At 37.4% G+C, this 13221-nt stretch overlaps 1 protein-coding gene across 1 annotated transcript; it reads left to right on the top strand.

The window, feature by feature from the left end:
- Positions 1–7566: 7566 nt before the first annotated feature.
- Positions 7567–9485, top strand: LOC113324818. Its single transcript, XM_026573108.1, has 2 exons — positions 7567–7672; positions 7792–9485. Exons 1-2 carry the CDS (start codon positions 7567–7569, stop codon positions 9483–9485), a joined length of 1800 nt encoding a protein of 599 aa, XP_026428893.1.
- The last annotated feature ends 3736 nt before the right edge of the window (positions 9486–13221 follow it).

Genomic DNA, 13221 nt, shown 5'->3' with positions numbered 1-13221 from the left:
GATGATGGCAACAAATTAGCAAGTAATGCTTAATGTCCAGACCTACAATGGCAGATGCAAGGCCATTCCTTCAAGTTTGATATGCGAGTTTTAGCCTTAGGAGGCTGTGATATGGTTCTTGGTGTTGATTGGATGAGAGAGCTCAGTCCAGTTAACTTTGATTTTAAAAACATGCTTATATCTTTTAAGAGGAATGGGAAGGAATTTATTTTACAGATTAATGCTGAGTCCACCAGTATCTCAGTTATGGCAGGAGAGTCCCGCCACAAGTACTTGAAGAAACACAAACATGGGTTGGTGGGGCACCTATTCTCCGTCACTGGTAATGATTCAACACCTACAATACCAACCATACTTCAACCCCTTCTTGATTCATTTAAAAGCATATTCCAAGAACCCACTTCTCTACCTCCTTCTAGAGCACATGATCACCATATTCCACTTCAGCCATCAACTTCTCCTCCCAACCAAAGGGCTTATGGAATTCCATATATTCAGAAATAGGTGGTTAAGAAGTTAGTACAAGAAATGCTTGATTCTTGAGTGATAAGGCCCAGTCACAACCCCTTTTCCTCCCCCATCCTCTTAGTTAAGAAGAAGGATGGTAGTTGGAGGTTTTGTATGGACTATAGAAGATTAAATGACATCACCATCAAGGACATATATCCTATTCCAGTCATTGATGAGCTTCTAGATGAACTTAAGAAGTCTAAAGTGTTCTCCAAGATTGATTTGAGAGAAGGGTACCACTAGATTAGAGTATATCCACCAGACACCCACAAGACTGCTTTCAAGACTCACCAAGGGCACTATGAGTTTTTGGTCATGCTATTTGGCCTTACAAATGCACCAGCAGGCTTTCAAGCCTTGATGAATGACATTTTCAAGCCATATTTGAGGAAGTTTATTCTGGTATTCTTTGATGATATCTTAATCTACAGTCCAGACATGGAAACTTACCTTCAACGTTATATATTGCCTTCAACATACTCAAGGAGCATTCTCTCTTTGTTAAACTTAGCAAGTGCTCCTTTGGACAATCAAATTGAATATCTGGGGCACATTATTTCTGGTGATGGGGTGGCAGCTGACCCATAGAAGATAGCTTGCATGGTGAAATGGCCTGTACCTACCACTTTAAGGGATCTTAGGGGATTCCTAGGCCTTACAGGATATTACATGAAGTTTGTCAATAACTATGGACTTATTTGCAAGCCATTGATAGACTTACTCAAGAAGAATAATTTTCATTGGAATGCAGCATCACAAGTAGCTTTTGAACAACTGAAAGAAGTTTTTACTACAACTCCAGTGTTGATACTTCCAGATTTTTTAAAACCATTTGAAGTGGCAACTGATGCATGTGATTTGGGAGTGGGAGTTGTTCTAATGCAAGAAAAAAGACCTATAACTTTCTTCAGCAAGGGCATGGTTGCAAGATTTTTGGCCATGTCCACATATGAAAAAGAAATGATGGCAGTAGTCATGGCAGTCAATAAATGGATAACTTACTTGATGGGCAGTAAGTTTACAATTTATACTGATCATCAAAGTATAAGGTATTTCATGGAGCAGAGAGTGCATTCAATGCTCCAACAGAAATGAATTTCAAAATTATTGGGGTATACTTATGAATTGAAATATAAGAAGGGAACTGATAATGTGGTAGCTGATGCCCTTTCAAGAGTAGTCACAGAAGATACTCCAATGTGTCAAGCTATTTTTCAGATCTGACTAGCTTGGTTGCAAGAAATTTTAGAAAGTTATACAAATGATACTTTGGCTCAAAAATTAATCCCTGAGTTATTGTTAGAAGGAGCAGCTATGGGTCATTACTCTTACCAGCAAGGCATAATAAGATATAAGAATAGAATATATGTGGGTAGTACTGGGGATATGAGGGGAAAAATACTGGTTGCTATTCACTCATCCACTATTGGGGGACATTCAGGAGGACAAGCAAGCTATCAAAAGGCAAAGTTGTATTTCTATTGGGTAGGGATGAAGAACCAAGTCATCAATTATGTTAAAAAAATGTGACATATGCCAACAACACAAGGGGTTCAACACTCTCCCAGCAGGACTTCTCCAACCATTGCCCATACCAGATCAAGCTTGGTAACACATTAACATGGACTTCATAACAGGGTTTCCAAAATCAGAAGGTAGAGAAGTGATTCTAGTTGTGGTTGACAGATTTACAAAATATAGCCATTTCATTGCTCTCAGCCATCTTTACACAGCTTCTTCAGTGGCCAAAAGGTTCCTAGACACTATCTACAAGCTACATGGCATGCCCAAGTCAATTGTTTCAGACAGAGAGTGTGTTCGTCAGCAATTTCTGGCAGGTACTATTTGTTAAGGTTCGTACCTCCTTACATTTGAGTATTGCATACCATCCTCAATCAGATGGGCAGACAGAAAGAGTAAATGCCTGCCTAGAGTCTTTTCTCAGATACATGACTAGCTTTAGACCTTCCAAATGGGTCTCTTGGTTACCACTAGTTGAGTGGTGGTTTAATACTTCATATTATACAAGCTTAAGACTCACCCCATTTCAAGCATTATATGGTTATGCTCCTCCATAGTTTGGAATTCTGTCTTCTCAAGCAGGAATACATGCAACAGTGGATGATTATTTACAGCAAAGACAAGAGATGGCTGGTGTCTTGAAAGAAGCAATGAAAGCTTCCCAACATAGAATCAAGCAACAAGCAGATAAGAAGAGGTCAGAGAGATCCTTTGTTGTGAGAGATTGGGTGTATTTGAGATTACAACCTTATAGGAAAATTTCAGTACATCTGAGAAGAAATCTTAAGTTAGCTGCAAAATTCTTCGGCCCTTACCAAGTGCTAGCAAGAATAGGTATTGTGTCTTACAAGCTTCAACTTCCAGTTGGGTGCAGAATTCACTCCACCTTTCATGTCTCACAACTCAAGCCCAAAGTAGGAGCTGATGTGGTGGTACAGACTATTCTCCCACAAACGGGTTTAGTGGGTCAATTGCAAGTCAAGCCACCACGAGAGACATTGAAAAAAATCAATAAGTGGTATCTCAAGTTTTGGTACACTGGTAAGGCATGACAGAATCTGAAGCTACATGGGAGGATAAAATGTTGATGAAGAAGCAATTTCCGAGGCTGATCCTTTAGGACAAGAATCTGGTGGAGTAGAGGGTAGTTGTCATATCCCTGCCTTGTTATTGGTAGTAGGAGAGGTTGCCCTTATACATTGTCTGGTGTCCTTAACTCGGGAGTCCTAGCCGTTAAATGTAATGTTGTTATTAACTGCTTTTAGTGTATGCGTGTTGGTACACTAGTGGGTCAAGTTTTTTGCTTTTATTGTGTGTGCGTGGCTATAAGAGAACCTATGAGAAATTAATCTAAAATCTTCTTCTCTCTCTTCGTCTCTTCTTCCGTTATCTTCTCCGGCAGAAACCGGATGCCTGAAACCCATTTATAGTGTGGATCACTACACATTACCCAAAAACCTTTGTCATCATCACTATTAAAACTTCGCAAAACCCTGATAACTATATCAACCCTAAAACTTTCAGTAATTTCATCATGGAAGAAGAAGGATCGACACAAGTTGGCGATTTGGTTAGCAAATTCAAAAAAGCAACTTTGGAGTTAGGAGATACCAATGATGTAATCATTGTTTACCTGGAGAATGACAAAGTTGTGGAAGAAAGCACTTGGAAAGCAAGTGCTATTGGAAGGGTCATTATAGAAGGAAGGATGAGTCATGATATGGTGCTTAAATACATACAATTTACCTGGCCTTTCATGACAGAAGAAGATATCAAAATCGTGGAGATAGATCTAAATACCTTCATTTCCAAGTTTAGCAACTGAGATCTTCTGAACAAAGTTATAAATGAACGTCCCTGGAATATCAAAAAAAAACTCTTGGTTGTTCATGATTATATTCCTGAGATGGTGTATACGGAAAAGCACTGGGGTTTCCAACACTTTTGGATACAACTCAGATTCATTTTTCCTGAGCATATGAATGTAGCACCTGCGACGAAGATTGGAGAAATCATAGAAGAGGTGGTATCTATTGATCCAAAGGATGCTATCCCAGTTGGTAGTGACCCAGTCAAAGTTTGTGTGAATGTTGATCTCACCAATCCTTTAAGAAGAGGTGTTAAGGAAATAACAAATGCTGGCTTGACTCGCTGGATCAAATTCTTTTTTGACCGCAAACCTCCTGGCATATGCACTAATGTTACATGATCAAGCATTGTAGGGGTGCTTGCAAGGAAGCTGCAAACTACTTGGCTAAGGCTCATGAAAAGCCATATTTTTTCGTAAAGGTCGACAATATTAGGAAGACAGTGAGCACCAAAAGTATTGTTAATGCACCAGCATCTAGAAGCAAACAGAAGACCTTTACTAAAACTACTGTTTTTGTTCCTCCTAAAGATGGTGAAGCTGTGAACATGGATTTTCTTCTTAAGCAGAAGGATGCGGATGATGAAGATGAAACTAGGCTAGGAAAAAGACTTAGGATTACTGATAACTCTAACCCTAACCCTAAGGAGGATGAATCTTCTTCTTCTACCAACATCATCAATGATTCAGGCACGGATTACTAACAAGCTCACAGGTGCACAGCTCGAGGAAAACAAACTATTAATGCATCAAAGGAGATTCAGGTACGTTCGATCATTAATTTAACCCCTTTCTGCATTAAATTTTATAGCTTCATAAATTTTGCAATCATATTAGTTTTGACTTTTACTCACAATTTAAGAATAAGTTTATCATGTAAAATTGCATGCATTTATTCTTATATTAGGGTTTATAAACTTTTTACAAATTGTTGTTTCTTATATTTTTTAGTAAATTCAATTTTTTTTGTCAGTATGAGAATACTTTCTTGGAACGTGCAAGGTTTAAAACCCTATGAAACCCGTAATCACCTGAACGATCTTGTCAGAACCCAAAATCCTGATGTAATTTTTCTGTGTGAAACTAAAATAAAGCAAGAAAAGAGTAAGCCCTTACTTAGTCACTACCAATATCTGAACCAAGCTTTCATTGAGCCAGTAGGATTATCTGGAGGTTTAGTGATCCTCTGGAAGAATGGTTTTATATGTGATTTGCTAGAATCTAGATTAAATACTTTCAACCTAGCAGTTCAACATGATCCTAGTAAAGCTAAATACCTTCTTACTTGTATGTATGGCTATACCAACTATAATAAGAAGAAAGAGCAACGGGAATTTATTCAGCAAATTGGTGAAAACCATTCTGGACCATGGATTCTTATTGGAGATCTGAACTTTCATCTTATAGATACCAATAACAACACTGCCTCTTCTGTTGATGGTCTTGTGAACAATATTGTTAAATCTTACGGTCTTGAAGATTTATGATTTGTTGGGAAAGATTACACATGGTCTAGAAACAATTTAGGCACTGGCATTAGAAGATTCAGGATATACATGGCTTTAAGAAATGTTGAATGGAATAACAACCATCCAAATTCCAAACTTATGCATCTAAACTAAATTGGTAGTGATCATAGTCCTATCTTGTTTCTTACTAATTCTCATGATTCTACTTGTTGGAAGACTTTTAAATTCTTTCTAACTTGGTTAGAAGATGAAACTCGTTCTTCTGTAATTGAAGAAGCTTGGAACATTGATATTACTGGTTCACCTGGTAAAGAAGTTTCAATAAGCTAGAAAGAGACTCTCATTTTGGAACAAACATCACTTTGGTAATATTAATTAAAGAGTGGATGAGTTACAAAAGGAGCTGGAAATCTTACAATCACTTCCACCTACTGATGACAACCACAACAAGATTCTCTGCATCAACAAAGATATTAATAAGTGGCACAAAACAAAGAGTGAATTCTATCAACAGAAGTCTAGGGATCACTTTATCAAAGATATGGACAACAACATCAAATACTTCCACACTAAAGTCAACAAAAGAAGAATGAGAAATAATATTGATGCTTTACAAGATCATTCTAATAATTGGTTATTCACAAATGAAGACATATCACATCATCTTACTTCTCACTTCAAGAGCATAAGTACTTCTGCTCAAGTTGTTCAAGATTAAGGCTTTTTTCAGTTACTTCCATTCATTGTTTCTGCAGATGAAAATGCATTGCTTACTAGAGTGTCTTCTCTTCAGGAAATTCATGATACACTGAAAAGCATGGAGAATTGGAGTGCTCCAGGACCAGAAAGTTTCCAAGCAGGTTTTTATAAAAGTCAGTGGCATATTATTGGAGATGATGTAAGCTAGATGGTTACTAGATTCTTTGAGACTAAGCATATGGGGAAAGAAATTAACAAAACTTATATATCACTTATTCCCAAGAAGAAGAAAGCCATTTGTGCAGTTGATTATAGACCTATTGGTCTATGCAATACTTCTTACAAGATAATTTCCAAAATCATTGTTAACAGACTAAAACCACTCATGGAAAAGATTATTTCACCTTACCAAGAAACTTATGTTTCTGGCAGGTTAATAAGTGACAACACAATCATTGCTCAAGAAATAATTCATTCCATAAAAAAGAAAAGAGGACAAATTGGTTGGCTAGCCCTCACACTAGATATGTCTAAGGCCTTTGACAGGCTTGAGTGGAATTTCCTGTTAAAAGTTCTAGAGTACTTTGGTTTTAGCAGAGAGTTTTGTGATCTCATACATCAATGCATAAGCACAACATCACTGTCAGTTATGTTAAATGGATATCTATGTGAAGAATTCATACCAACAAGGGGTATCAGACAAGGTGATACACTATCACCATATCTTTTCATCATTTCTATGGAATTTCTAGGAAGATATCTTGTTGCTGCTCAACAAGATAAATCAATTCAAGGTATTAAAATGGTTGCTACTTCTCCAGCCATCAATCATTTGATGTTTGCAGATGACTGCTTTATTTTCACTCAAGCAAATCTTTCTTCAGTCAATAATCTGCTGGAGTTATTACAAAATTTCAGCACACAATCAGGTCAGATGATTAATTTTGATAAATCTTCAGTGCATTTTAGTAAGCATACAAAACCAGAAGTTGTTGCAACTCTCACACAAATTCTAGGTGTCAAAACCATGAATTCAAAAGAAAGATACCTTGGTTCTTCTTTGCTTCTAGTACATTCAAAGCAGGAAGCATTTAAATCAATTGAATAAAATTTCTTAAAAAGATACTCCACATGGTCTTCTACTTCTCTCACACTGTCAGGTGTCCATGCCATGAGCCACACCGAGCCATGGTTAACTAAGTTGGTCACAGGGGTAAACTCGGCACTAGACGTTATTTAGAAGTAGGGTTAATTCATTTTCTCGAGTCCCGAGTCATTAATTTATGTATGTTAGTGTCTAAAAATCTCGATTGGGTATTTAATGAACCAATATGTAATGGAGATAATCAATGAATGAAATAATTTTTGCTTTCTAATCGAAAGTTATGCTCTGTATCACAGAGAGAAAGAAGCTTGCTATTGAATTATCTTCTTCATTCCTTGTAGTTGTATCAATATAAACTACAATTTGTATCAGCCTTCCTTCATGGATATGTTTTCATGGCGGAGAAACTTACAGTCGCCGGTGTTAGCTTAGGTCTCAATCAGCTAGCAACAACAGTTGCTCAGTTAGTTATTTCAGTAAATCAAACATCAGAATCTGTTGGTACTCTATCTCAATGTGTTACTCGATTAGATTCAGATTTAAATACAATGAAAAATGATCTATATGACATCATCCATTCCTCGACGTCACTCGATCTAAGGATACTGAATCCGGTGCAGATTCTTCAAATTCATATGCACACCAGGATGGATTTCATTCTGTGATTCCCCGCTTATCTCACAGAGAGAATAGTAAGTTTACTCGAACTCCTAAAGTTGATTTTCCACGCTTTAATGGTATCAACCCTCGTGGATGGGCTCTTAAATGCAATCATTATTTTCACCTTCATATGTTTCCTGATGAAGAACGTGTAGATATGGATGCTATTCATTTTGATTCACAAGTAGATCCATGGTTTTTAAACTATCAGCAGGGTAAAGAATCCATTTCTTGGGATACATCTACTAAAGATTTATGTGCTAGATATGAAGATGTTGCCCAGGATAATTATGTAGGTAGCTTCAATAAATTGTCTCAAAATTCTTCAGTTGAAGCCTACTATGATCAGTGGGAACATTATAAGACATTCATGGTGGCCAATAATCCAACCCTACCAGAGAATTTTTACACATTAAGCTTTATCAGTGGCTTGAAAGAGGAAATACGCACAACAATACAAATGTTTAAACCTGATACTACTTCTGAGGCATTTTTCCTTGCCAGAATGCAGCAAACATCCTTGCAACACATGCCTAAACCACTTAAATCATTTTCCAAGCCATTTGCACCTCCTCCATTATCTATTCCACAACCTTCTTCTTCCATCACACCCTTTTATCCTCCATCTACTGCTTTTGGAAAATCTAGTGGTTCTTCTTCACAACCTATTGTGACACATCCAACCACTCCAACAAAAACCTCACCTGATAAAGCAGTGCCACCAATCAGACACCTCACTTATGTACAAATGCAGCAAAGAAAATATAAAGGCTTATGTTACAATTGCGATGAGTTTTACAGACAGGGCCATAAATGTAAAACTCAACAGCTTTTCATGCTTATCACTGATGAGGATATTGAGGAGCCAGAACAAATCTCAAATACAACCATCCAAGTTGATTCTCCTCCTCCTAGTGACTCCACTCTGGAAATATCATTACATGCATTGACAGAGAATGTGGTTCATGATATTATATGTATTGCTGGTCATTTACAGAAGAAACCGATTATGATCCTCATCGACACTGGAATCACTCACTCTTTTATTGATTCTCAACTTACAGAACAGTTGGGTATTCATGCTTCTCCCACAGGTCACATGGTAGTCACAGTGGCTAATGGCGACAGCACCATCAGCAAAGGTATCTGTCACACACTTGGTTGGGAAATGCATGGCAACCAATTTTCATTTGATTTGAGGGTCCTTCCATTGGGTGGTTATGATATGGTGTTAGGGGATGATTGGCTACATCATCCAGATGATATCACTTTCAGTTTTTCTCAACTCAGGATTTCCTTCATGCATCAAGGCAACCACATCACACTTCAGGGAAGTTCCTCTAACCCTTCTTTGAGTCTTATTAGTGCATCTGCCTTTAAAAAATATGTTAAGAGTAAAGTCCCTACTTTGTTGGGTCAATTTTTTTCTAACTCAACATCACCACCTCCACCTACACCATCCTTCCTCACTCTACTAGTGAACTCTTATTCTGATATTTTTGCTGAACCTTCTCAACTACCACCACCAAGAGCTTTAGACTATAAAATTCCTCTTAAACCTAATTCTAGCCGAACTTATCAAAGACTATATAGATGTCTATACATCCAAAAGTCTGTGGTAGAATACATGGTCCAAGAAATGCTTAATACATGACTTATCCAAAAAAGCAATAGTCCTTTTGCTTCTCCAATTATTCTTATCAAAAAGAAGGATGGCACTTGGCGGTTTTGTGTAGATTATAAAAAATTGAATGACATGACTGTGAAGGACAAATTTCCTATTCCATTGATTGATGAATTGTTGTATGAACTTAAGCGAGCAATTATGTTTTCCAAGATAAATTTAAGATTTGGCTACCATCGAATCAGGTTATTTGGTCCAGTTATAAAACAGCATTTAAAACCCATCATGGGCACTACGAGTTTAGAGTCATGCCATTTGGCCTTACTAATGCCCCAGCCACCTTTCAATCCCTCATGAATGACATCTTTCAACCATTTTTAAGGAAATTTGTGCGGTGTTTTTTGATGATATATTGGTCTATAGCTCTTCAGTGGAGGAACGTGTTGCTCATCTACAACAAGTTTTTACAGTATTGAGACAACATTCCTTATATGCAAATTTATCAAAGTGTGTCTTTGGCCAATCTCAGTTAGAATACTTGGGTCATCTCATTACAGCTCAAGGAGTTTCTGCAGACCCTGAGAAGATAGCTGCAATGCAAACTTGGCCATTTCCTACTACATTGAAGCAATTGAGAGGATTTCTGGGATTAACAGGCTATTATAGAAGATTTATTCAAGGATATGACACTATTTCCAAACCCCTCACCGACATGCTTAAAAAGGATGCCTTTCTGTGGACTCCAGATGCTCATACATCTTTCACTGAACTTAAGGCTGCAATGACAAGAGCACCAGTGCTAGCTTTGCCTGACTTCTCCAAGCAATTAACCTTAGAGACTGATGCTTGTGCCAAAGGAGTAGGAGAAATTTTGATGCAAGAAGGTAAACCCATTTCCTTCTTCAGTAAATCACTTGGCCCTAAAGCATTAGCCTTGTCCACTTATGAAAAAGAATTCTTAGCCATTGTCATGGCAGTTCAAAAGTGGAAATACTATCTTTCTCATAGTCAGTTTGTTATCAACACTGACCACCAAAGTCTTAAATATCTGATGGATCAAAGAATCTCCAATGCTCTTCAGCAAAAATGGCTCATTAAACTCATGGGTTTTGATTATATTATCAAGTACAAGAAATGGATGGACAATACTGCAGCTGTGCCCTCTCCAGATTACCCACTTACAATGCTGAATGTCATGCTCTCTCCTGCAGCACACCACAATGGGCACTGGATATTATCTTCAGTTATGAGAATGATGACATTGGTAAACAACATATATCTCAGCTACTTGTCTCCACAATACAGTCCCCATTTTCTTACACTCAATGCATCTTAAGATTCAAGGGCAGACTATACATTGGTTCAACCAACAATGTCAGACTCTCCATTCTTCAGTTTCTACACTCTTCTGCAATTGGAGGGCACTCAGGTATGTTGGGCACTTACCAAAGGGCTAAATCCCATTTCTTTTGTCCAAAAATGAAACATGATGTTCTGCAGTTTGTACCTGATGTGATTTGTAGATAGTGGTAAAAGTGGTTCGATTCTCAGACTTGTGAAGGATATTAATAGACTTAAATATTAAAATAGAAAACTCACTAAAAATTATAGCAAACTCAATCAAAGATGATATCAATACTAAAAGAAACACTGAGGCTAAGATTCCACTGTTTTCCAAGTTCAAAGTGATTAAACCAATACTTATATTTATGCAATTTTCTTGTTTAATTTGATTCTAAAATATTGCAACAAGTAGATTTTCAAAAGTAATAATTGTAAATACCAAGTATGAAGCATCAAAAGTCTTAAAACTAAGCATACTCCATCAAAATAGATCACAATCACTCAAATAAAAATCATATTCAATAATAGTTCAAGGCAAATAATCATATAATTATTGCAAATAAAAAGATAAAATAGAATATACCAATTTTTGTTGGAAAAATAGCTTCCTCTATCGCCTCAGCAATGGGGTTTAGCTCCTCATATTAATCATGATCTCAAAATATGTGTTTGTTGCTCAAAAGATGATTAAAAGAGTGAAAGGTAATAGCACAGACTGTTTGCAACAGTGTATTGGTGTTGCAAAAAAGCTGTTACAATGGAACTGTTACAGAAAAACTGTTGCTTTGTCGCTGATTTTAAGACCCTAGAATACGACTGCCCTGCACAACTTAATGTTCTTCAGCTGTTAAACAACGACACTGTTATGCGACTATTTCCCGTGCGTCAATGTTCTTCGCGTTCTTCCTCTTCAGCAGCAGCAGCAACAGAAACAGAGTTTAGTAAAGCTCTGATTTCTTCTTCTCTGGCTTTCCTCAGGTTCCCAAACTCTCGACACCTCATCTATATGACCCAAGACATCTATTTATATCAAAAATACCGATTAAATCTCTCCCAAATCTTCCAAAATCTCTTTCCTTCTCTTCACGGCCAAGTTGCGGCAATTTTTTGTTTTAGAATTTCTACGCGTTTCTGAGCTTTCCTTTTTATTCTAAACTCTTCCTTAGATAGATACAAATATTTGGGAAGGTTTACAGCGTTTTGATCTCTCTAAAAGTCCCTAAAACAGGTCACACACGTGACTTTCCATATTTTATGTTGTGAGAAAAATCCGTCGATTGAGCCCAGTCTAATCGATTTAAACACCGATATCAGATTCCTAGAACCATAAGGAGTCTATCCTATGAAAATCAGAGGTTTAATCGACCTCAAACTCCTCCAAATCACGATTGCCAAAAATGTTCTTCACTGCACTGTTTTCCCGCCAAAACCTGGTTTTTGAAATGTTGAAGATGGTTGCCCCTTATCCAAAGTAGAGGTGCGATTAGCAACTGCCTGGAAATGGGATGCCCCTCAGTAATTAGGTTACCCCTTATCCAAAGTGAGAGTCCGAATAGCAAATGTCCTCCGGGTGCTTTCCGACAACTTTTTTCGAGCCAATTTTTTCCAAAAATGTTTATTGGCCAAAAACACCTACAAATAAATATAACACCATAATAAGTACAAAAATGAGCCCTAACAATATATAGAAAAATCGAGACAAATCGGACACAAAAATGTGTCTATCAAATACCCCCAAACCTATTATTTGCTAGTCCTCGTGCAAAAATAAAATTGAAATAAAATCCTAACTCACTGTCGCAGGCATCGTCGATTTCATTTACCGTATGCAATAAGCCTTTAAACCCCTAGGTGACCCTAGTGGCGGAGTGTTGTCTCCGGAGGGCTTACCAGAGGTATACCCACAAAACCTTTATACTCCAGACCCTAGCTATCTACACAAAACTTTGGAAGGCACTAAAGAATCTCCTTGGTTGACATACTTATTGACTACAAGAGGAAGTACCCTGATGCGAAATTCCAATTGTTGTACACGAGTTTGCACTCAAGCATACTAAAATTCATATGAAGTGACAGAGCTCTACTCAGATAGTCGCACTATGGACATTAATATCCGGAGTCAAAACTAATCACATGGATAGATCAAGAAGATGGATATAGAAAAACATAGATGGTTTTGATGTTTACTAGGTGAACGGTGTTTCTCATATCTGTCTGAAGGCCTCCGCCAAAATGAATCTATCCTAATGGACTGAGATACCGGTCTGACTAATATCAACACACTGGCATATACAAGGGTACCAGTGGTCGATAATCCTAACTCTAGGTTAACACAACTGGCATATACAAGGGTTCTAGTGGTCGACTTTATTGAATTTATTCCAGTTGGTCTGATGGTCTGGTTTTTTTTTTTTTTTTTTTT

Source organism: Papaver somniferum, chromosome 11 (assembly GCF_003573695.1).
Source record: "Papaver somniferum cultivar HN1 chromosome 11, ASM357369v1, whole genome shotgun sequence".
Lineage (NCBI taxonomy): Eukaryota > Viridiplantae > Streptophyta > Magnoliopsida > Ranunculales > Papaveraceae > Papaver > Papaver somniferum.
This window is presented reverse-complemented; position numbering and strand designations above follow the sequence as displayed.

Excerpts from the sequence above, each read along its gene's own strand:
- LOC113324818 (XM_026573108.1), top strand. The coding sequence starts at position 7,567 with ATGGCGGAGAAACTTACAGTCGCCGGTGTTAGCTTAGGTCTCAATCAG. Across the intron at positions 7,673-7,791 it reads TCAAACATCAGAATCTGTTG|ATTCTTCAAATTCATATGCA; the intron begins GTACTCTATCTC and ends AATCCGGTGCAG.